The following is a 24,108-nucleotide window of genomic DNA, read 5'->3' as shown; positions in this document are numbered from 1 at the left end:
CCCGTCGATGGAAAGCCCTGGCGGTAGGTGCCGTGCCCGCGACAATGCCTGCGAGCGAGCTTTGAGACGGTGAATCCACGCCTGCGTCGCACACAGGACGGGGGGATGATTCTGTTGACGTGATGGTAAGAAACTGTTTCTGTGCTCAGCGAGAAAAAGAAAATGGAAACCCTTTGGGGGAAAAAAAAAGGCGGTGGGCGGAGGTGGTTTATTTGCTGCGGCACGGTAACCCGCAATGACCTGGAACCTACCTCTACCTAAGTATTCAAGGGACAGGCACCTGCAGCTGCGACTGGCAGAGCGGATGGCAAATGGAGACGACAGGATGAGAACCTGAAAAAGGACAGGGCCGATTCCTGCAGCTGAGAGACCGAGAGAGCTGGGACGGTTCTGGAAGCTAGCCCGCAAAGTGGGCAAATCCAATGGCCAGGGCAATGCACTGCAAGTGACGGGCAAGACTGGACTTTAATGCTGGTCGATGCGTCGAGTGCAGTGCGCTCAGTGGGCAAGGAAACGATGGCCACTGGGGTAAACCCGTGAATGTGAATGGCCAGCTTCCACTTCCTTGGTTAAGATGAACCTAAAGGTTTGAATCGTGAAGGAGGAATGGCGCAGCGATGCCCGTGCTTGTACGGCAGCAAATCGATGGCATGAACGGGCCACAAAAACCTAGAGGCAGCCTGGTATTGTAGCTGAGTGAGTGATGGAACTACACCACTTGTCTGATCTGACAGTCTGACAATGCCCGGGCCGGTACGTACACTAGCAACTTAGCAAGAGGAGGAGTCCCCAGGCCGGCGAACCAGAGTGGAGGGGTGGAGGAGGCGGGGTCTTTTACCCGGTAGCGACACGTCGTATGCACCAATCAAATGGCCTAGCACTGGCCCATGATGGCTCAGTGGAGCGCACCATCCTCCCATCAAAGCAAAACCCATGAACATCCGGACAGTCGCACACCACCTTCCAATTCCTCCTCTGCCGCCGCCGTCGCTCTTGCGCGCCCTCGTAGTCCAAAAGCCGGAAGCCGCAACTGGACCAACTGAAAGCCGTCAATGTGAAAACCCTGGAGGACGGAGATCCCGATTGACGCTCCCTTGGGCCTAGCGCCGGTACCGGTACGGCGTAAGCGAACCAAGCCTGCCACGCCCCGGCCTAAGTGTCCCGAGGTGTTAGCGCGCTGTCGACAGAATGACTGGCAGCATGATTTCTCCGTAGGGGTCTGTTGACCCCTAGCAGGACCCAGTTGAAAACGCTCGACCTTGTTCGCACATTCCATTCGGCCTCCCGAAACCGCAGCTCTCGGGGTTTGGCTTTTCATTTGAAGGTGACGGATCTTCAACTCTCACGGTCGTCGGTTGGAGCCGTTTTCCGGTTCAAAGGACCATCGCCTCTCAATCAGGCTTGATCATCACTTTGAGAGACGGGTCTAACGGGTCAGGCGGCTTTCACGTTGAACGCAGCACTTGACCCCAGAAGGATGCCAATAACAGCCTGAAATGCAGACCGTATTTGCTACCCCAACCAGCCTTGAGTACTATGTACGTACTTACTTTGATAGTAGAGAATGAGAGGAGACACGGCTGAAAAGGCTCACATGCACATTACCTTTGAAATCTTTTAGTGTACTGACTTTTATTGATAGGAGGACACGCCGGTATCCCGAAAGTTGTGGGGCGACATGGTATCAGACAGCACTTTTTGTAGTGCACACCTTTCACCAACACCCCTTTTGGATGGCAAGTTCGATATCACATTCCAGGTGCAATCAATCAGGTCCGACGGTGCGTAAGGTGGTCCGTACGGTATTGTTCTATTGTTCCTGTCCGGGTTGCCATCAATGTCTTCGATCTGGGGCATTTTATCAATTAATTACCCAGCCACTGCTGGTCTGTTTGCTTATTGTCGTCGGTCTAACCAGTTGATGTGGAAACCACTCAACCGTCGAGGCAAGGGGAGAAAACGTGCGTCTACTTGTCCCATCAACCAATCCATCACCATTATGGATTATCGGCTTGTGACGAGTCCCTACAATATGCACGTGCAAAATCCGTACATCCACTCAATACCTGTCCTCCCCATCACGCTTTCCAAGCAAGCATATTGTCCCCTGAAGGTCGAGCGGTGAAAGCATAGTAACACATGCTGGGAATATGGAGGGACAGATGACCATGGCACCTGGCACCAGTCAAATGGACTGAATCATGCGCGCCACTACTTGTGTTGACAAACCAGGTAAGCCATTCAGGCCTTTGCCTCCCCAAACCTCCAAATCCGATAGCCTCGATGCACAATTGGTCCCCCCCTGTATCGCTGTGCTTGCTCTTTACACTGCTGGGAAGGAGGGGAAAAGGGGGGAGGGGGTTAGCATGTTACTTGCAGCCTACACGAAACTAAAATTTCTTGCTGTAGTGTATAACTGCTATTCTTCTGTAAACACCTGCTTTTTGCCACCGCTCTACACTAACGGTAAATTCACAAGATCCAAATATCCCCCTCGCCCGGGCGCCGGGCAGAGGTGTACTATGTAGTGTATACTACACACAATTGTGTACATCGTCTGCGCCGTCCAATTATATGACTGGCAAGAACCGGAAAGTCATGCACGACGGATGATGATGAACCTGCCATTATGCCAGGGCAGCGATGACCGCGCATGGAGTGCGGCACTTGTCAGTGGTTCAGATTAGTTTACTCTGTGCCTAGAGGTATGCCTCCGTGATGAAAGTATCTCGTTGGCCGGTGATCACACATGTTAAAAATGCAGAACGGGGATTCTCCTGATTGGTGCATATAGGCCCACACGCCCTCCGATTCCCCGCCCGAGTGGATGTCCGTTCCGAAAGGGACAATGCTACGGGGCCGGGCCGAGATGCGGGTGTCGAACCCGGGGCCCACTCCGAATATGCTGAGCCTGAATGACCGCGAGTACGGAGCTTCATAGTGTACATATTCAATGCCGGAATCCCCTTCCAGTGGCAAGGGTAAGGAGCGAGAAGAAAGGCAAGACTGCGCATTCCCAGATGCTTCATGATAAATGATTGCCCTATGTCAATGGCATAAAATTTGTTGACAGGCGGTTGCATGTCGATTTTGGCCATTTACATCCACTCCGTAGAAATCCAATGCCGTGTACAGTCGAGCCGCCTGACTGTATCCTAGCGTTGAGCAAGTTGCAAGGCGAAAATTGATAAGGCAGTTCTGCCTGGTTTAGACGGTACACGAACATAAAAGTGAAAGGTGGATGATTCTGGTATGATTAATCGTGACTCACAGTGGCGACAGGAGCTCCTCCCTGCTTGGCCTGCTTGGGCCGTGGAAACTGAATTTGACATTTCTCGCAGCCCTCTTTTAGTGGGGCCGGGCAGCAACGACAGGCGGAGAATGCCCGGAAACGCCACCAACTTACCCTCCTGGAGCCATTTCAGTCCCCGTTAGTAATCTTACCGTACCCGTCCACGCCTTCTCTTCAAAACTTCAAAGGCTTCACTCCAGTCCAGGCTCACCAAGTGGAGGTTCTTATTCCGGCTGCGGCTTGCTTAAAAAGCGCGACATTGCTCTCTCAAAATCGTACCTACTGAAGTATTCTTCTCACTTCGGAATCCGTTGTCTGTTTGCACTTTTGCGAGTTCATCTTGAGCTTGTACTTTGGGTGCACTTGAGCCCAGTGTTCATTTTTCTTTCTTTCACTATCTGAAGACGCTGTATTTCAAAAAGCGCATTCAACGATACGATACGGATCATATCTTGGCCAGCTCATCGCCACCTAGCAAACAGTCGCAACGAGTCTTCCAACATCGCAGTGGCGTCAAATATTCAAGGACTGACGAATTCAAACATCACCATGGCGGACGTTCAACCCGCTACCCATCAAGGCGGTTCTGACAGGGGAGGCAGGGGAGGCAGAGGCAGAGGCAGAGGCAGAGGACGTGGAGGCAGGCCACGGAGAGGTCATCATGGTTCCGAGCGACCAAACACCGGTGGCGATGCCAGTCAACCAGTGCAATCCGCCGAATCCTCAAGGAACCTCTTAGAAACGGCGAATGTAAACGTACCCCCACCATCGGTGCTTACGCCGGATGCGCCCTCAGGACATTCAAGGGAAGAAGGAGAAGGACGAAGGAGGCGAGGAGGTGGAGGAGGTGGACCTCGGCGCGGGAGAGGAGTCTCATCTGCTCAACGATCGATCGTGGTATCCCATCGAGGACGGGCACCACCTCCAGGGACAGCGGCGGCTCCGTCCACTGCTGAAGAGCACGACACTGCATCAGGCGCCGGATTAAGCGCGGATGCTCCCGCTTTTGTCCCCGGCCAACCACTTGCAGTCCCAACCCAACAACCTAGAGCTGCCGCTGCGAAACGTCAAAAGGAGCATCGTCCTGCGCCATCCAATACCTCCAAGTCTTCGGCGCCTGACTTGACCACCCGAATCCACGAGGATATTGCTTCAGGACTTTACGAATGCGTAATATGCACCAACGAGCTAACGCGCAATACTCGAATCTGGTCATGCTCCGTCTGCTGGACTGTCACTCACCTTTCGTGCGTCAAGAAATGGCATGCCAACCAAGAGAAAAATGCGGAGCAGCAGGAGCAAAGTGCTGACCAGCCATTGTCTTGGAGGTGTCCAGGCTGCAACTCGCAACTTGTCGAGAAGCCCGGACCGGATCGCTGTTGGTGCAAAAAGGAGATTGATCCGAAACCTATCCCCGGACTGCCTCCTCATACCTGTGGACAAACATGTTCTAAGCCTCGGGCTACTTGCCCCCATCCGTGTTCATCGATGTGTCATGCGGGACCCTGTCCGCCATGTACATTGATGGGGCCTTCTCAGACTTGCTATTGCGGCAAGCATACCTCGACGAGACGGTGCATTGAGACCGAGTATGGCAAAGGTTTCAGCTGCGACGCGGTTTGCGGCGATCTACTCCCATGTGGAGAGCACTTCTGCTCTCAAATTTGTCACCCTGGGCTGTGCGGAGCTTGCGAGATTCCTCTCTTGTCGACATGCTATTGCGGAAAGGAGCAGAAGGAAATAGCATGCGATCAACGCGATGAGATCATGGATTCTTTCAATTACGGACAGCTACAGAATTCCTCAGAGACAGCTGATTCGGACTCCTGGTTTGAAGGCTTATTCCGGTGCAGCAACATCTGTGGCAGAACTTACGACTGTGGACATCACACGTGCCAGAAGCCTTGCCATCCACAAGATGAAGATTCGACACACTGCCCGTTCTCTCCCGATGTGGTCACTCATTGCCCATGCGGCAAAACCCCACTAACGTCGTTGCCAGTACCTCCGCGGCAATCATGCGAGGACGCGATACCTCACTGCGATAAACCTTGCCAGAAGGTTCTTCCTTGCGGCCATTTGTGTGAGATGAAATGCCACATTGGCCCCTGTGGGATGTGTTCGAAGGTCGTCGAGATCTCGTGCCGTTGCGGCAGGACAGAGACCCAGTCAGCCTGTCACCAGGGCACGATCGAACATCCAATGTGCTTCAGGGTTTGCAGGGTTCAACTCAACTGCGGCAGGCATGAGTGCGGCGAGCGTTGTTGTCCGGGCGAGAAGAAGGCCGCAGAACGACGCAAGAAGAAGAATCGGGGTCCGAATGAGAATTATGAAGCGGAACACATCTGTCTTCAGGTTTGTGGCCGCACACTAAAGTGTGGTCAACACACATGTCAGCAACTCTGCCACAAGGGTCAATGCCCGTCATGTGTGGAAGCTGTTTTCGACGAGATTAGCTGCAGTTGCGGGCGCACTGTCCTCTACCCTCCTCAGCCCTGCGGAACGAGGCCGCCCGAGTGTCGATTCCCGTGTAGACGGCGCCAGCCATGTGGTCACCCTACTGTTCCTCATTCCTGTCATCCAGATGACACTCCTTGTCCGAAGTGTCCATCATTGATGGACAAGCTTTGCATCTGTGGAAAGGAGATCATGAAGAATCGGCCGTGCTGGAACAACGAAGTTCACTGTGGACTGCCTTGTGGAAAGAAGCTTAAGTGCGGATCACATGTGGGCAAGAAGACATGCCACAAGCCAGGCGATTGCGAAGATGCCGGTATCCCTGGCTCCCACTGCACCCAGGCTTGCGGCAAAGTACGCAAGTCTTGCGAACATACTTGCGCAGAGCAGTGCCACGCTCCGTATCCTTGCAAGGAGGACAAGCCTTGCCAGTCCAAGACCTTCATCACCTGTCCATGCCAGAATCGCAAGCAGGAAGTCCGTTGCATGGCCACGATGCTGAGCCCGTCGTCGGCGCGGGAGTCTTCGCTGAAATGTGACGACGAATGTCTCCGACTGCAGCGGAACCGCAAGCTAGCCAATGCCCTCAAGATCGACGACACCCACACGGACGACCACATCCCTTACTCCGACAAGACCCTCAAGATGTTCAAGGAGAACGTCAACTGGTCCCAAACTCAGGAGCGGGAGTTCCGCGTCTTCGCCTCCTCGCCCGACGAGAAGCGTCTCAGATTTAAGCCCATGCCCTCCTCCCAACGCGCCTTCCTGCACAGTCTAGCCGAGGACTTCGGCCTCGACTCCGAGAGTCAAGACCCCGAGCCTCACCGGCACGTCTGCATCTTCAAGACCCCGCGGTTCGTCGCTGCGCCCTCCAAGACACTTGCGCAGTGCGCCCGTATTGCCAAGGCCACCGCCAGTCTCCTCAAGCCCGCAGCAGCTGCCCCGGTCGTCGCTCCCCCCAAGCAGGAAGCCTTCAACGCACTGCTCCTCAAGGAGCCCCGGTTCGGCCTCACCATCGAGGAATTAGACCAGGCCCTTGCCGCCGATATCAAGAGCGTGGCCAAATCCGGCTTGACAGCCGTCGGTTTCACCACCAACTTCCTCCCCACGGAGGAAATCCTGATCAAAGCCGTGCCTGCTTCTACAGCAGCGGCCATCGCCAACTCCCCCATCGCGCCAACACCGCAAGCCATCGAGTCCGCTCTCATGACGCTCAAGTCCGCCGTGACTAAAACAGTGTCTCTTTCCAAGTTGGCCACCGGCGGTGTGGTGCTCTGCCACGCTGATGACTCGTTGAACGTGGTCCGGAGAGAAGCCGAGAGTGGAAGAGGAGGCGTGGGTGGCTGGAATGCGGTTGCCAGTCGCGGGTCTTGGGGACGGCTTGGAGGTGGTTCCAAGACGTCGACAGCCGAGCCCGAGAAGGCGGCAGCTCCGTTGACGAGGTCATTTGTTACGCTCAGGAAGATTATGGAGAAGAAGCCTGTGGTGGAGGTGAAGAAGAGGCCGGAAGTTGTGGAGGAGGATTGGGAGGCTGCTGCAGAGAAGGAGGAGGAACAGGAACAGGAGAAGGAGAAGAGCGGTACATCGGGATCTGATTCTGAAGGGGAAGCGGAAGGACAGTCCAAGATTGTCAGTGTAGATGGTGATGTCCAGGAAGGGAATGGGGTGACATCGGATACAGAACGGAGTGTTGACACTGCTGCGCATGAAGAAAAGGAACCCGACCAGTCGTTGGTGGATGGAAGAAGTTCGTCTGCCTCCGGAGAACAGGTGGAGATCGAAACTGAAATGGTGGCGGCTACGATGAATGCTTAGAAGTTATACACTGGAGCCACCTGCTTGTATTGTGTAGGATTATATGAATTATTTAGTGAAGGATGATTTAGCGAAGGACACGCGCAAAATAACATTTCGACCAATGTCGATAACAGGCTTGATCTTCGTTTCGAACTTCTCCGTCAGATTTACTTGTACATTGCTTTGGCTTTTGCTTTTTTTTATTTTTTTTATTTTATATTTTTTTTTTTTTTATTTCCTTCTGGTAGGTTACCCTTGCCGGAACCCGTCATGTATTTATCCAATATCAAAAAGCCAGGTGCAAAAGCAAAAGGAAGGGACATCTCCTATCAGCAAGTACCACCAGTACAAGAAACATCCACTTGGTCCTCAAGCAAAGCGCCAAAATGATATCGCACAGGTAAATGGGTACGAAGAAGATAAACATAAATCTCTACAGTATCCGACCACAGTTTTCGCGCAAGGATGGTCGGTCGTTGCACACTGATGATGAACCCAGATATAATCCACCGTTCGACAAAGGAACAGACACAGTATACTTAACACGCTAATCAACGCCAAGATCTGGTGATAGCTTCATCATCGTCGTCATCCGTTCCTTCTTTTCTCTTAGCATACATACATATAGACCAAACAAAAAACTTCGCAATTAACTCATCATCTCACACCACCACCACAAAATTAAGTGCCAAAAAAAAAAAAAAAAAAATGGGAGACAATGGTAGGAATCCAACGGCTGACGTCTTGCCTAGGTGGAAGCGAGTAAGTAGAAGAGCCCTATTGCGCGTAGCCCGAAGACGCCACCTTAGGTACAGTTGACTTCCAGGGAAGTACTCCCCCCCCGCCGCACAAAAGGCGTTTAGGCTCCCGTCCGTCGCCTACCTAGGTGCCCTACGTGCGGCGGCGGGGGTGGTACTCCTGTCCTGCCTGGCGTGTGGTAGGTAGCGCAACCCTCTGGGGAGCTGGAAGTGCAGTGCAATGAGAGCTCACTCGGCGCTCCACACCGCTCGACCACAATGCCCACTTGTCAGTTGATGAATACTTGGGTGAGTGAGTTGGGGTCATTTATGAACCACACGCATCGAGGGGGATCGTTTGGTGTTGGACATTGTACACCCGGCCGAGGGGGGGTAATGAGGAAGATGAGCTCCAAGATGCATATCTGTTGGTTGTTCCAGTATTTGCGACTTTTCGAAATGTAAACAGAATAAAGTAGTAACACATGGTATGGGTATGGTATAATTCCAACACAAGAAGAATAGACAGGTGTGCCCCTCAAACGCCGTGGCACACCATCTTCGTTCCTTCTTTTTTGTTACATTGTTGTCCGTGTTTTATATTTCTCGTGCTTTTTTCCCCACCCCAAGCATCTACTTACTTAAACACAGAACAATACAATTTCCCCCCTATCGTTCCTCCTCATCCTCAACGACCGCCACAGCTCCTTCTCTTCCGCCAGCTTGCTCACACTAGTTCCCGACGCGCTGCGCTCGCGGTGATAGCGCTTCAGTGCCTTGTTGAGGCTTACACCCTTATCGCTCTCGGGGCCCTTGTTGACGAAGCTCAGGAAGCGCTCGGCGCGAGGCTGGAAGATGACGACCTGGTTATCCTTGTCCTTTTCGACGGCGCCGTCCTTGGAACCGGGCGTGTACTCAATCATCTTTTGCTCCTTGGGTACCTCGAGCGACTTGCTGTGGCTATGCTTGTGCTTCTTGGACGACGGCGACGCAGACGATGACTTCTTCTCCTTCCCTTCCTTGGTGTCCTTCGATTCCTTCGTCTTCGAGGACTTGCTCTTCTTGAGCTTCGAACCAGCAATCATGGCCATCAGACTGTTTCCAAGACTCTCTGATTTGTGGTGCTTCGCGTGCTTGGACTTCTTGAGTGGGCTAGCCGGTGTCTCCGCGGACTCTGGCGAGGGAGGGAAGACATCGGGTCTGCTCATCATGCGGCTGATTCCTCCAGTCAATCCGGAATGCAAAACGGGGGGCGCGTCGGTCATCGGATGGTCTGTCTCGATGTGAAGTTCCCTCTTCCTCTTCTTGTCCTTCTTAACCTCCTTCTCTCCACCTTTAGACTTCTTCTTTGGCGCCGGGGTTTCGTGGTGAACAACAGCGTTCTCTGTGGTCTCTTTGGTCTTGGACTCGTAGCGTACCATTTCGTTGCTCTCCTTCTGCTCAGGCTGCTCTTCCGCAACGGAAACGCGCGAGGTCGTTGGCGTAGGGTTGACCATGTAGTCGAAAACGTTAACAGGAGCCTCAGTTGCTGAAGGAGGAGTGGGTGCCTGGGCAGGCGCATTGCCGTTATTGTCGTACTGGCGCCATGTGTCAAAGTCCTCCGCAACCTCCTCGACATACGCGGGTTGCGCCATGGCTTGGACGTTATTCTGGTTCCTGTTCTGGTTTGGATTCTGATTCTGATTTTGTGCGCCTTTTCCTTTCTTGGGTCGATACAAAGCACCCTGATATTTTTGCTCTTCCGTCATACAACTCTAAAGAACAGTCAGCGGGGATCAAGTCCAAAACGTCAACCGTTGGGCATTGCGCGACTTGAGCTAGATGGGATCCTACCGTATGGGAGCGATATTCAGTACCCGGGAAGTGGGTCATACAATCAATGCAGGTGAAGTTTGCACCCCAGCAGCGTTGGCGATGCGGGTCGAGCTTCTTTTTGGTCAAGACGTCGCCGCAAACCTGTGATAACCCAAGAAATGAGTGGTTAGATAACAATACGTGTAACTGGGAATTGAAGTTTGAGAGAGAAAGCAAGAAGATATGAGCTAAGTTTGAGTCAAGGCAGGCCAAACAAGTAGCCGACAGAAGATGTGAAGGGGTGAGAGAGCCAAGGACGGGTAGGGAGACCAGCCGGATCAGCTCTAGATAACGAGGGGCGTGCGGAAAGGTGAAGAGGGGTGGTTGTTAGTGGTGCACAGGGACACCCTTTCGTTGGTGGTTACCCGGGGAGATGGTGGGCGGGAATGTGTGTGATGTCAGTTTAGATTGCCCTTCTCGGACAGCAAGGGGATGAGAAGGGGCGAGATGTCTGACAGGGAGAAGAGAGTTGGGGCATTGGGGTGTACTATGTACTTTGTGTCAAACCTGGAGGCAGGTCAAGGATTGATGGAGGGGTGATAGACCGAGAACCATAAGTAGGTGGTATAACCACCATTATATGGGATGTTCCGAATGATGAAGGAGGGAAGCGTGCCATGGACAGATGTCATACAAATGCATCTGCGCTAATCGACGAGGACACATGATTACCACGCTAGGATTGTGATGGTTTGCGACTTACTTCACAAGAAAAGGACACCATGATTGCAGTCTGGTGTGTTGTCTCGAACGGTGAAACAAAGTTTAATTCCAATTGGCGAAGAGTGAGCAGAGGTTAGGACGACTTGCTCAGGTCAGCGAGTCACAGTGTGGTCCGGCGTCGAAGTGCTCTATTGCGGGCGGCTGAGTAGGATGATCCGCCAGGAGTTGGTCTGACGGCTGGTTGAGTGCTCAAGCGAACCTAGCGATGCGTCTTTGGTGTTGATTGTCGACGATAAGATGTTGGGCCGCAGAGTCTCAACAGGCCGATTGCGACTTCACGCAACCTTGACTATGCTTTCTGGTGCAGATCTTGCCAGAAACGAACAGCACTCAGATGGGGGCGCAAGTGAGCTGTAAGACTGCAGGAGGCTGAGTGCGTCTTTAGCAGAAGGCAAACGGGCTGAGAAGACAACAGTCAATGAGAGTGGACTGGACGGTGGCTCGGTGCGCCGAATCAGACGAACAGGTCCAAAGCTGAGATGAAGCACAGAATCTGACAGACGGAACGGACCTCTAGGGCAGGACTAACACTTTGAGAACTCCCGCCAATGCCGACATGTACGAGTGGGTGGCCTTTGCGTCTGACAACTTTTAGTTGGGATTCTGCGCTTGCTTGGCTGGTGTTGCGATTTGTCGGAATTTTTGTGTGCCGATAAGAACTGGAGAAAAAAAAAAAAGAGTTTCCCGAATGCCCCAGATAGGTGGTGGTGAGGATTGGCTGCAGTTTAGTCTAGGCGTTGATGCATTTTAGCGCGAGCGGGTCCGTTGCTGCAGGAATTTAGGCCCCACCCGCGAATCCACAGTGTAGCCCACCTGTCCCGCCCGGGCCCGTCTTTAGCTCGTGGCTCCCCTTCCACTTTCACCTTGTTGGCGTTACTAATCCCCTGCCGATTCGCGTTCCAAGCTGAGACCCAAATGCCAACTCAACCTGAATACTTCAAGGCCAGTAACCTCACCGTCAAGCCTTGCGCGTTCCTTTACAGACGGGACATTCTCTTTACCTATCAGTGCTTCTGTAAAGCGAAAGCCTGACGGATGGCCTGACCTGGGGGTCCATCTCACTTAGCCACAACATACCTCGAATCGAAAGACTTTCCGAATCATGCCAGCCGCATTGGGCAACCAAGGGAACCAGCTGACAAGGGCCAGACAGCCGCTGAGCGGAGGCGTAGAGGCTGTAGCGCCTACCAGCATCTCGACACACAATACACGGATGAGGCGCGCTACTGGTTGGTTGATGCACCCCAAGCGCGTTTCAATTCATATAAAAAAAAGAAAGTCAAAGCGGCCTTCTTAACTACAACAACGCCTGGGGTAGGGGGAAAATCAGATGTAACCTAACCCCATCGGCCAAGACGAGTGATCAGACTCTGATATTGTGAAACAGGTTTCTTCATCTTGAACTGATGGAGCTACCCAAGACGAAAGACCGAAAACACATATGTCAAGGCTTACAATGACCCTCTTGGACCAGAAGCAGGCGACGTGATCGTAGGCATGATCTCTCCTGTGTGGTCAGGCTCAGAGCCGGAGGGGTCTCGAGACTTGAAGAGAGCCGCTCACCTGACATGCCAAGAAACTGCGCAGTGTAAGTACTAACTACATAACAGTTACGGGATATATCATCTGCCACAGTAACGGAGAGTTCGAAAGTGCGGACACGGTCGCTGACCGCACACGCCTCCCCTCCGAAATCAACTGAAACGCAGATGGGTATAGTCACGTCGAACCACAGCATGATTGACGCCGGTCTTGTTCCGAAGGAATGTGGTAAGTATTTTTGGTGTGATAGAGAACCCGCCCTGCATAAAGTTGGTCCTTCAGGTAGAAGTATGTAACCATCTTCCCGTCTAAGCTGACTCCGCCGATTCAGGGGCATGAACCTGGTTGATCAGGGGTGCATCTATGTTTTGCATACCAACACCCAAGTATTGACGAGTTCAACAGCCGTTCGTCTCATGCGTAGATCATGGGTGGTTCCTTTCTCGAGTTGTACCTACGCCATCAAGTTTGCATCTGGACAGAGAGGTATGCGGATTGAAGTTGCAGTCCATGCATGGTGTTTCATCAATGGATATGAGTGGAGAAGGAGAGAAAATACATTACCAACTTATGGGATGTTTACAGTGTTGGAAGACACTGCCGCTTTAGGCCCAGCTCAAGAAATGTCGGACGGCACTTATCCTCCATGCTCATGCATCATGGTGTCAAATTGATGTCTGTTGGTCCTCGATGCGTTCTGTCCATGGGGTTCCATGTGTCCCATCTGTGTTGCGCATGGCAACCCGCCGCTTGGACTGTGTCATCTTTCAACTGTTTCAAGGCCACTATTTGGGACATTCTAGCCGGCTGGTTCTTGCCGCAGCCGATGCTCGATTGTTATACTCAGAAAGTCCCAAACTCAGCTAGTGGGTTAAGGGGTAAGCCTCTGCTTAGACGAACAGGAAATCAGACGTGGCCGTACAGGGACGAGATGGCTTATTTCTCTTCTCTCTATTTGCGCAATGTGTTTTCCCTGAGATTGGTCAGGATGAGCATTGAGGGACACACATGTAGGTTAGTACTAGTAGTCCAAAGGGGAAGCTGGTCATCGAGAATGACATTCCAAACAGCTATCCTGGGTCGACTTGATGGAGCTTGGCAATACGGATCCGCATAAGCGCCAGGTAGTCTACATAGTGTAGTATGTACGAGTGGTACCTGGGAGCCTGGTTTAGCACGTCGCCATCTGACGAGGTCCTTGTCGGCGATCCTTGTCGGCGATCCTTCTCTTACTGGATTTCAAAGGTGAAATGAGGTAAACAGGACCTAGGACCCAACATTGGATATACACTGCAAGGAAAGGATAGTTTGAAAATATCGTCAGTCTCTATGAACTGCCGGGGCATACAGAAGTACGGCATAGGTTGTCTCATTGGCCTTCGTGAAAAGTCGTGATGATAGTCCCGGAAGCTTATCCCAACTCGACCGTCGGTTACGCTGCGAGAAATGAACTAGCCTAATCTAGCATGGCTCGAGGTTTTTCACGACGGGACTTGCGCACCTTCTTCGCCGACATTGACAGCGAGTTGCCACTAATGGAGTATGTGGGCTGTAGGCGCTCATTAGCAGCACGTCAACATGAAGCTTGAACCCTGCAGCGCAATTACAATAAAGCCCGTCTTGAAGTCCCTAACCTGTGGACAGGAATTGTGAAGTCTCAACTCAATGGCGATGAGTAGAGGAACTTGGTGGTGATAGAAGTTATTCAACAAAGCAGACACCATGGATAAGGAGTCTTTATCCAAGTTGAGGTTGACATTTTTTGTCTTTTTGTAGTGTATACTTTGATAGGTACGCTGTCTTTGGCGCCCTGCCGCCGCAGGTCCCGTCTCCCTGGGACACTAGTTTTAGGAGCTTGGACTCCCCTTTGTTGGCCCCGTCACTCTCATCCACATCTCCATTCCGTACGGGTAGAAGGGGGGTGCAGCTTCTGGTCAATCAACAGATCGACACACCCGGGCGTTCAAGGCAGCTCTTACGATATAAGTCCAGTCAAATAACTGTATAGCTATAGGAAACCTTACAAAATGTAACTGAAACGTCCGAAAGCGTTCTACTGTCAACTACGAGGTTCGGAAACGTCGAAAAGTTACAACGTTGGAAAGAATGACCATTTATTGATCATGAACAGTCTAAACTCCGTTCGTAAGATAATGGACGGGTCAATAGACCGGATGTTGCACCCCCCCTCCTTTCCGTACTGTCATTTTCCCTGTCGGCGTCGTGGCGTCCATACTATACCCTGTAAAAGCAAGCATTGAGGGTTGGCGACCATCCTGGAGCTTCCCACTTCCACGAGTTCTTTTGGCTTGGGTCTCTTTTAGCCGTCCGTACCTTGCAGACCGCGTCGAGCCAAAGAGGTCCCCGAGCTGAGCTTCCCTGCAGACTTGTTTCCCTACCGCCATTTGCTCCAGGTTGCCCTGTCTCGCCTGTCTGTAGCCCCGTCACGCCGTCACTCCGTCACTCCGTTGGACGTGGTACCTAACGTCAATCAATCAATCTGCGCAGACTTGCAGCCCGGAAGCCAACAGAGCCAAAGAAGTCCACTCAAAGCCGGCACCCGATCGGTCAGGCGTCCACCCACGGCCCTCAACCCTCGCTCGCCTCGGCAAGCATGTCATCTCCAACTGTCACGCCTCCGGCTCCCGATGGCAATTCTTTCCTGGTGCAGATAGTGTCTCTGCTGAGCAGCGCCGCAAGCCACTTGCGCCTGCCGGTGATAGCCTCTACTGTATGAGCCGGCATTCCTGTTTCTCCCGCCCTGTGCCTGAATGGCTGTTGAGCCGTCCGCGTCGACTGGCCAAGGGGGCAAGTCCAATGCTTTCTCCCTCCCCGTCTCTATCAAGTGACCTCTACCGGGGAGACGTCGTGCTAATCTTCATGTTCATGCGCTGACCTTGGCTTTTGCCTATCTAGGGAGTCGCCGCCATCCTCACTGGGCTGCTCTACTTCAAGCAAAAGTATGTGGTCCCCAATCTGACATCTCCCATCCCAATTGCGTCACCTGTATTAATGCGCTACCTTATTGCAGAGCTCTAATCTATCCCTCTCACATGCCCCCCGGCTCCCGAACGGACATACCTCGACCCAGCTTCTACCGCATCAAAGACTACGAAGAACTTATTATCCCGACCAAAGATGGCGAGAAGCTTTCTGCCTTTTACATTCGGGGCCCCAAGGGCGGGTCCAACTCTAAGGTGACCGTGATCATGTTCCACGGAAACGCTGGTAATATTGGCCACCGTCTACCCATCGCACGCATGTTGCTCCAAGCTGCGGGCTGCAACATCTTTATGCTCGAATACCGTGGCTACGGAATCTCCACCGGCCACCCTGACGAATCTGGGCTCAACATTGACGCCCAAACCGCCCTCGACTATCTCCGCGATCGTGCCGAAACGCGGGACCACAAGTATATCGTCTACGGCCAGAGTCTTGGTGGGGCCGTCAGTGTTAAGCTCGTGTCCAAGAACCAAGGCAGGGGCGACATTGTCGGCTTGATTCTAGAAAATACCTTTCTCAGCATGCGCAAGCTGATACCCAGCATCATCCCTCCTGCTCGGTACCTTGCATCCCTATGCCATCAGGTCTGGGCTACCGACACCTTGATCGGCAATGTCAAGGTACCTACTTTGTTTTTGAGTGGACTCCAGGACGAGATTGTGCCGTAAGTTTTTGCCCTGGCCTTTCTCATTGTGACCCCACAACATAGTACACTGAGCCACGGTCTGTGTTTGTGACCAGTTGGGTTGCATGAGAGCTGTCCGCTAATTCCATCACCCGCATCTTAGACCCACTCATATGAAGCAGCTTTATCATCTCTCCAACGCCCCGATAAAGATCTGGAAGCCTCTTCCCAACGGCGACCACAACTCGAGTGTCCTCGAAGAGGGCTACTTTGAGGCCATTGCAGAATTCATCCAAAGGGTTTCCTCAGAAGACCCCGAAAAGAAATAGCTCGATTCGACAACGAAATCCGCGCCGTCGCTCTCTCCTCATTCCATGCGGTAGTTGGGTCTTTCTGTTGAAGGGGAGGCATATGATGTGCCAACGATCTTGATAACGCGAAAGCGTCCATGATTACGAGCTGTTGGGGGGCAGCGAAGCACAAGTACGACAACCACGACCTTCGTGGCTTGATGTTTGAAGATGGGTCGGAACTTGAGGCTTCCATTGAGGTGTCATATTTTCTCTTTCGCACCTCATGTATGTATTTCATGACCCTTTGGACATATGTCGAGGTTGCTCAGGGCTTTGATTAAGACCCAACGGGACGAGGCTCGATAATTCAAACAAGGAAGTGAAGTTTTCGTAGAATAAATACCAAATATTAATATCGGACAAGGATTAATTCAATTTCATATTTGAACATATGGGCATTAGCTTGTCAAAAGTTCCTGACCTGTTGAGAATATGTCGGATCATTCAATCATTAGGCTATGTACTAAAACAGGCTCTCTCTCCTGGCAACATGCTTGCTGCATATACAATTATCTCTAAACCGCAGTTGTTGACTGTTCGCTCCTTGTCATGGGCAAACACTACCCAAAATCTGTTCTCGAGAGGACGTGGTAAGACTGCTGCTTTTTGTCATATCTCCCGTATATTAAGTATTTTGTCCCCCCGACCGCCATACAAGGACTGCTCTAAGCAACCCTCAATGGCAGAATATGCTGTACCATCGTCTCACGTCTGCACAACGGACACTCAGGCTTCTCGCGCACCCAGTCTCCAATACACGACCAGCAGAAGACATGTCCGCACTGAGTCGCCGCCGGGTCCTTTAGCTCTTCCAAGCAAAGCGTGCACATCCTCTGCTGTCTCCCCTTGATCCAGCCCATGACCTCCTCATTCGCCGCCAAGTCGTAGTTCGCCCTCCCGCCCTTGGGCACAGGGGTGTGCGTCGTCCGTCCAATATCCGCCAAACTACGCTGGTTGCCCGACTTGCCGCCAGACGTGCCCGTCTCCACCAGCAGCTCGTTATTGCTGCTATAGGCATTCTCATCTAACGACACATCCAGTGTGCCCGCAGCGCCCGGCCCAAAAGCGCGCTCCCGAATGCTTGCCTCGGTACTGGCCTCCTCGGCACTAAGCGGCGAAGTTGACGAGAGCTGCGCCGTCACATGCAGGTATCCCCGGACGAGCATCTGCACCACCAGCAGCACGCCGAGCACTTCATAGCCCGCGGGACCGCCTTGACCCTCCTCGATGCGCCGCGTGAACACATATCGCAGCCCGAAGAGGCGCTTGGAGAAAGAGTAGTAAGCACCCGAAAAGTAGAATACAGCCAGCGTCAAGGCGTGCAGGTGCGCGCCGCTGGTGATGGAAGTCAGGTGTGTGAGCAGGTAGCGCTTCACGCGGTACTCAAGCGTTGACACTGTGGAGAAACCACCGCCCTTGTTGATGGAGGTAGATGGGGTGGCGCCCTTGGTGTCACCGCGGCCCTGGCGGGCAAGCACGGTGAGACGGTCCTGGAGGCGCTTGCGCAGCGCGGCGCGGATGGAGGGCAGCAGGCGGCTGAAGAGGTAGGGGACAAGAACGCTGCTGACGATGTAGCCGGCTCGTCGCTGGAGCGAGGGTAGACGGGGGCCGCCGGCTTCGCTGCTGGGTTCGATGGGGCTTTGGGTGTCTGGTATCCTGCCGTTGCCGCCCGTACTCGGCTCTTCGACTTGGACTAGGTCGCAGTACTCCTCGCCTAGGGTGCGGTTGCCGAGGAGGGTGGTGAGGCATAGGTAGAGCAGGTCGGCAGCCGTGCGGGTTTCGGTGGCCCAGGAGTGGGCGGAGCGGGCACCGCGAACGCGCCGGTGAAGGTCGGTCAGCTGGTTAGTGAGGACGCCCTGGAAATAGGCATCTTTTTGATGCGCGCGGATAATGTCGGGGGCTGCAGCGAATGGATATGGCGAACTCGTGAGCGGCGGAGGTGGCTTCTTGGTGGCCGTCAATGACATGGTGATTGATGTCGTCGTTTTGATTCGGGTCGGGTGGGCTCGAAATCGGGGGTCAAAAGCAGTGTTTACACGGGCGACGTATTCAGGGGGAACTATCGAATCCTAGGAGAGCTCGTATGCCCACAGTCGAATCGTCGAAGCTGTGGCAGTAGATGGACCAAATCTTTTCGGTCTGAAATTATCTGAGTTGTTGTTTGATGTTTCGAGATCGACAGGCGGCAGTTGAAGCTGAGATGAAAGTGGTAGTCGGGAACGGATGGACCTCGGTCCTTGGGGTTAATGGGGGCAGCACGCCCGGCGCCGCCCCAGGCCGCCAGGCGTGGTTCCTCTCCAAGGAGCTGGTGAGGAATTGGCAGGGGGGCGCCCAGAACGTCGTAGCCCAGGCTTTAGCGGCAGGGATGATGCAGCGGGTTGTCACAGGACGGGGCCGCGACCAGGGGGTTGACGTCGGGTCTTCTCCCAAAGCCAAAAAGAGTGCACGCGACAGGGGCTTGGCAACTCCGGCCTATTTGCGACAGCTACCGCAATACAGATGAAATTAAAATTTCCATCTTGACACTTGACAAACTCCAAACGCGTTACTGCTAGGAATTTGATTCCAAGCTTATCAACTCTTCTTCGCGTCTATCTGTTACTTCTTCCTCTCCCCATTCCATGACGGACAGCAAATTGACCGCTGCCTGGCGCAATGGACGGTGATCCCGTGGTTGAGCCGGAGCTCGACTCCTTCAGCTTGACCTTTCCCCTTCCCTACCGGGTTGCCTTCATCGTGATCATAGGTATGTATTTACAAATTTCCTGCCGTATGTTTGCTTTTTGGATTCACAGTTGTAAACTGACAATCTCTGGTTGATTAGCTGTTTGGGGCTGGGGCCTCAACCTTCAGTTCCTCCATAATCGCAAGATTGACGTCCCCTCCTTAATCCGGTACCCAGGAAGATCGAGCCCAACCCAGCTCCCTCACCACCACTCGACATACCGTCTTGCGACTCTTCTTTCGCTTAGCTCCGCTGTTTCGATCTTTACATTTTGGTCGTTTACCAGGCGCGATCCAAAACGCGTCATCGACTATGACTGGATTCCCATGACCAACTTGGCAGTGACCGCAGCCCTCTTCGTGCTACCCCTGCGAAGACTGTCTGTCTCGCACTCCGGTCGACGTCGACTACTCGCAACTCTGCGCCGCGTCAGTGTGGGAGGTTTGGCTGAGGCCAAGGATGGAAAGTTTGGGGATATCTTGCTAGCTGATGTTCTCACCAGCTACGCCAAGGTCCTTGGGGACCTGTTCATATGTCTCTGCATGTTCTTCACGCGGAATGGGTCTGCTACTGACCGACCGGATCGCAGCTGCGGCGGCACCTATCTCGTACCACTTCTCCTGACGATACCAAGCGCTATTCGGCTGCGCCAGTGTCTTATTGAATATCTGCGGGTGCGAAATTCTCCTTTCAAGGAGTCCACGGGCTGGGGTGGACAACATCTCGCCAACGCGGCCAAGTACTCGACCGCGTTTCCTGTTATCATTTTGAACGCCATGTTGCGTAACGCAAACACCAACGGCACCCCAACTACGAGCCTGTACCGTGCATGGATTGTTGCGTGTCTGCTCAACTCACTCTACAGCTTTTACTGGGACGTTGCCAAGGATTGGGATCTCACCCTCTTTGCTGGGGTACAGGAACGCAATTCTCCCGATCATCCGTTTGGCCTGCGGCGCCGCTTGCTGATCCATAAGCCCGTGGTGTACTACTTTGTCATCGCACTGGATCTGGCACTACGGTGCACATGGATGATCAAGCTGCACCCCCATCTCAATACCATCAGCGACTTCGAGAGTTCGATCTTTTTGATCGAGTTTTGCGAAGTGTTCCGGCGGTGGGTGTGGATCTTCTTCCGAGTTGAGACCGAATGGATCAGGAACACTTCAACCGGGCTCGGCGTTGACGACATTTTGATGAGCAACTTCAATACTAGGAACGAGGACGAGGAGTACGTGGACTAAGTCCCACTTGCCATACCTCTGCGGCACTAACCATCAGAACATGGATATCCGCGTGTTGCCGCTACGGACGTTTGCTTTGTTTTGAATGGAGAACGGAATGCTGGAAAATCCGAGTATTACACGCCGTCACACGGTTGGTTTACAACATCGGCGTTCGGGTCGTTTTTTGGTTCACCCACCCCAGTGATATAGATGTACTCGCCAAAGGAAGCTCACATAAATCTACGACTAATAGTGATTCGGATCCTCGAACACGTTGCTTTTTTCTTCGGTGTTCCAATCCTACCCTTGTCCCCATCGGGGTTGCTTCCGAGGCTACACAACTCTTCATACACCCGTTGGTACCGGACCTATCACGGCAATCCCGCCCTTCAAGAGGCTGCCCGAAATGCTTACTTAGTGTGTCTGTATGACAGCCCAGCATCTGGAAGAGACGTTTCCCAATAGGATGGACGGCGCGTAATTCCAGCGTATCACTTGTAATCCATTCCAATTGTCACAAGACACAGGATAACGAATACCGCAAAAAGTCCTCGTGTGGTCGTTACACCAGTATGATTCAGTCCTCCTTCTATCCGACATCTAGAAACCTTGAAGTGGTATTGCGGAGCAAAGGCCCCGTTGTCCTCTAGACAAAAGCTGCCGTCTTCCTCAAGCCATTAGATTTTGTTGAGGAGTGGCTTTTGATTCATTTCTGACGTTTCCCTTTAAATCCCTAACATGTGCTCTCTCGCCTTTGTCCCTGTCCGTTATACTATTTCAACAAAGGAAAAGCCAACCTCATGATGGTGACACGGTAAGTATAAAGTTGAAAGAAAGCTCGCTTACTTCCCATGAAAATCTTCACTCAAAAGGGACGAAATCCTTTGTCTGCTGGGACCTAACCTTCTTATCCCGGAAGAACGCGGGAGTGATATCAAAGTCGTGGAGTTGTGGAAATGCTTATAATTCAACACTCGAGGTCTCGAACATCGATTTGCTCGTGCATGATAACCACAGGCTGGGAAGGCCCTACTTTTGAGGAAAAGGTTGCTGTTTCAGGTTGGCGGAGTCGTATGTATTCCAGAAGAAAAGAAGCGGTCAGTAGATAACAAAAAGATGGACGAGACGACGACAACCCCCCAACGACCCTCCTGTCGGGCCGATACTCCACGTCCATCTTCTGCTGATGAGGCCAACATCACGTCGTCATCACCCCCAGGGTCTCGTTTCAGACCCCCAAAGCCGAAAGATGTAGCAGTCTACGAGAAGAAACCCCTGCCGCCCATTCCGCCAAAGCGGAGGCCAGCAGCCTCTACATTAAGCCAGAAGGACCCGAACAGCATAAAGAGCGTTTACACGTTGGCGAATATCACAGGAGCCGGTCCTCCTGAGAAGATCAACAATCGTCAAAACTTGGGGGACATCGACTGGGAAAAGGAGGAGGCCGAGATAAACTCCATCATCGCGAAGCAGTTGACCCCCAGGGGCGGAACACCAATATCAACGTCAGCGTTTCCGGCACCGCGAACACCCAAGCCTTTACATATCTCTCCAGCAGACTCAGAACGCACTCTGAAGTCGAATTTGTCACAAGAAATCATTTCACCGCAACCGCGATCACCAGTATCGAATATCCTCCAGCTCGGCAGTTTCGGATCCAACAAGTCGCATCCAGACTCTCCACCGCTATCACCTACCGGGCAGATTCATAATCTAAAGGTTAAACAGCTCTCGGGGCCGGTTTCTCTTCCCGAACGAGAAGATCGTTTCAGCAACAGCGAGAACAACGCCACGGAAAAACATACGACAGGTTACATATCTCCCGTCAGTAGCCGCAGTAGTTTCTACAGCCAATATCGAGACAGCACTGTATCCGAGGCGGGTTCAGCAAGCCTAGCCGGAAGCAGCCCACCTCGCAGGTACGACAGCCCCGTATTGAAAGAATACTTCCCCAGGGGAAAACCACATCCAACTATCAAGAATCGACTGATGGTAAGAAAAGCACCATCGCCTATCCCACGACCTTTACAGCCACGTAAGATCAGAGGCAGTCTCAAAGGAAGAAGCAACAAGACAGCAAGAACCATGTCGCCAGATCCCCCAACAGACAGTGATCACAGCGGCGTCAGCAATACTGAAGCCCGTGAGCTCTACCACGAGACAACCGCACAAATTGCTCGTTACACAGCAGCTAGAGGAGGAGGATCTTGGGCATATCCGAATGCCTTGAGTCATCCCCCCCACCCAGGAAGCAGTGTTGGGATCCCATCATCTCAGACTGCCGGAGGCCCGGGTCATGCCCGCTTTCTCGGCGAGGACGGCACGCCACAGACAACTGGTGATAGTAAAAGGGAAAGTCGGCAGCCACCACCCGTGCGACCGCCGAGGGAGGACGAGCTCCCACTGGCCCTGCCTCGTTGGGACTCGGCGGCTGATACATTGGTGACTCCAGATCTAGATCGTACGGAGGAAGGGGAACCAAAAGCCCGATCCAGTTCGCAACTCTCGCAGGTATCCCATCAATCTCACGCAGGCTCTTCTTCACCATCACCCTTCTTGGCAACATCTCAAAACGCCGCCCTCAAGACGCGGCCCCGAAACAGGGCGCAAACCATCAGCGTGAGCACCTTTGGCCACCACAACGAACTGCGCAGGCAATGGGACTCGGGCTCGCCGCAGCTGGAGATAGGCGCTCCGCTTCCGCTTGCACTGGAAGATAACTTGGCTTCGATTACCAAATTCGCGAAGCACGGCAGTCATCACATCCGTAACCACAGCGACGGCAATTACAGCCCCGGTGGCGGCGATGGTGAGAATCACACATCTCTATTTCGACGCTCTTTGGTTTCCAAGGTGTTTAGACGCGTCTCGGGATCAACACCAGGAGGAGGAGGAGGAGCATCACCCTCAGTTCCGACACCTACGTCCACACCCGCCACCATATCGACGGCCACGGCCACCGAACGGGGCCCCATACGATATCAAACAGCTGCAGAGAGATACCACGATCAGAGTTGCAAGACTATTGCCGCCGTCGGCACAACATCATCAGTCCATCGGCCACGCACAGCCGATGGCCGCGGCGCTGCGGGGCCATCGTCCTTCTCTTTTTCGACCGCCCCCTCCACCTCATCTGCCATCGGGTTTCTGCTCCCTCAGACTCTGAAGAAGAGCGCGTTGGCGCAGAAGACGAATGAGCTGTTTGTCGGCGGGCGGTTGGCGCGGAAAACCAAGCCGGGGAGAAAGAGGGAGGATTTGAAGAATAGCATTAGGGTGCTGGGTGATGGGGCCAGGGTGGAAGCGCCGGTTGAGTTCGTTACGGGGATGGATTTGTTGTCGCTGTCGGAGAAGCCGGCGCGGCAAGAGGGACACGATTGGTTATGAAGTGATCTTGTGTGAAGGGTGCAGTAAGGCTGACTTAAGAATATGCGAAAGTCAAAGGGTGGCTGGATCCCAAGTGATGACGCATGGAAATCGAACAATTAGGGGCCTTCTCCTGTAGAATAAATGGCGTTATTTTGCACAAATGAGCTAACTTGAGCGTCGCGGAATCTGTGATGATGCTCAACGCTAAAATAACAGAATCCCTCTGTTTGGTGGTGCAATGCAATCGGTCTCTCGTGTTCCTGTCCACAGGGTGTTTGCATCGTGATTTTGTTGTCAAGGAAGTTCGGCTGCGAGTTTGGTATAGTAGGGCACCGGGAAGCCCTGGCATAGGTAGGTAGGTTGGCGCTTCAAGCATGACACAGGGCGAGGCCGTCGGGACAAGGAAGG

At 53.0% G+C, this 24,108-nt stretch overlaps 8 protein-coding genes across 8 annotated transcripts; 5 read left to right on the top strand and 3 right to left on the bottom strand.

The window, feature by feature from the left end:
• Window positions 1–3,841: 3,841 nt before the first annotated feature.
• NEUTE1DRAFT_90955 (uncharacterized protein) lies at window positions 3,842–7,637 on the top strand (the record flags this gene model as incomplete). The annotated part of the gene is made up of 3 exons (XM_009857879.1): window positions 3,842–4,539; window positions 5,536–5,647; window positions 5,897–7,637. The coding sequence occupies 3 exons, from the start codon at window positions 3,842–3,844 to the stop codon at window positions 7,562–7,564; spliced, it is 2,478 nt and encodes an 825-aa protein (XP_009856181.1).
• Window positions 7,638–8,772: 1,135 nt separating this feature from the next.
• NEUTE1DRAFT_72262 (uncharacterized protein) lies at window positions 8,773–10,983 on the bottom strand (the record flags this gene model as incomplete). The annotated part of the gene is made up of 3 exons (XM_009857878.1): window positions 8,773–10,037; window positions 10,117–10,239; window positions 10,841–10,983. The coding sequence occupies 3 exons, from the start codon at window positions 10,859–10,861 to the stop codon at window positions 8,925–8,927; spliced, it is 1,257 nt and encodes a 418-aa protein (XP_009856180.1).
• A 3,962-nt stretch (window positions 10,984–14,945) lies between these two features.
• Window positions 14,946–15,339, bottom strand: NEUTE1DRAFT_96745 (uncharacterized protein; the record flags this gene model as incomplete). The annotated part of the gene is made up of 2 exons (XM_009857877.1): window positions 14,946–15,133; window positions 15,319–15,339. The coding sequence occupies 2 exons, from the start codon at window positions 15,330–15,332 to the stop codon at window positions 14,992–14,994; spliced, it is 156 nt and encodes a 51-aa protein (XP_009856179.1).
• Window positions 15,340–15,455: 116 nt separating this feature from the next.
• Window positions 15,456–16,485, top strand: NEUTE1DRAFT_90950 (uncharacterized protein; the record flags this gene model as incomplete). The annotated part of the gene is made up of 2 exons (XM_009857876.1): window positions 15,456–16,069; window positions 16,194–16,485. The coding sequence occupies 2 exons, from the start codon at window positions 15,456–15,458 to the stop codon at window positions 16,357–16,359; spliced, it is 780 nt and encodes a 259-aa protein (XP_009856178.1).
• A 329-nt stretch (window positions 16,486–16,814) lies between these two features.
• On the bottom strand, window positions 16,815–18,350 carry NEUTE1DRAFT_72255 (uncharacterized protein; the record flags this gene model as incomplete). The annotated part of the gene is made up of 1 exon (XM_009857875.1): window positions 16,815–18,350. The coding sequence occupies one exon, from the start codon at window positions 18,348–18,350 to the stop codon at window positions 17,049–17,051; it is 1,302 nt and encodes a 433-aa protein (XP_009856177.1).
• A 233-nt stretch (window positions 18,351–18,583) lies between these two features.
• Window positions 18,584–18,886, top strand: NEUTE1DRAFT_142420 (uncharacterized protein; the record flags this gene model as incomplete). Its single annotated transcript, XM_009857874.1, has 1 exon — window positions 18,584–18,886. The coding sequence occupies one exon, from the start codon at window positions 18,584–18,586 to the stop codon at window positions 18,884–18,886; it is 303 nt and encodes a 100-aa protein (XP_009856176.1).
• Window positions 18,887–19,038: 152 nt separating this feature from the next.
• NEUTE1DRAFT_126024 (uncharacterized protein) lies at window positions 19,039–20,599 on the top strand (the record flags this gene model as incomplete). The annotated part of the gene is made up of 2 exons (XM_009857873.1): window positions 19,039–19,129; window positions 19,208–20,599. The coding sequence occupies 2 exons, from the start codon at window positions 19,039–19,041 to the stop codon at window positions 20,350–20,352; spliced, it is 1,236 nt and encodes a 411-aa protein (XP_009856175.1).
• Window positions 20,600–21,450: 851 nt separating this feature from the next.
• Window positions 21,451–23,863, top strand: NEUTE1DRAFT_150060 (uncharacterized protein; the record flags this gene model as incomplete). Its single annotated transcript, XM_009857872.1, has 1 exon — window positions 21,451–23,863. One exon carries the CDS (start codon window positions 21,451–21,453, stop codon window positions 23,716–23,718), a length of 2,268 nt encoding a protein of 755 aa, XP_009856174.1.
• Between the last annotated feature and the right edge of the window lie 245 nt (window positions 23,864–24,108).

The sequence above is a fragment of the Neurospora tetrasperma genome (genome assembly GCF_000213175.1).
Source record: "Neurospora tetrasperma FGSC 2508 unplaced genomic scaffold NEUTE1scaffold_81, whole genome shotgun sequence".
NCBI classification, from domain to species: Eukaryota; Fungi; Ascomycota; class Sordariomycetes; order Sordariales; family Sordariaceae; genus Neurospora; species Neurospora tetrasperma.
This window is presented reverse-complemented; position numbering and strand designations above follow the sequence as displayed.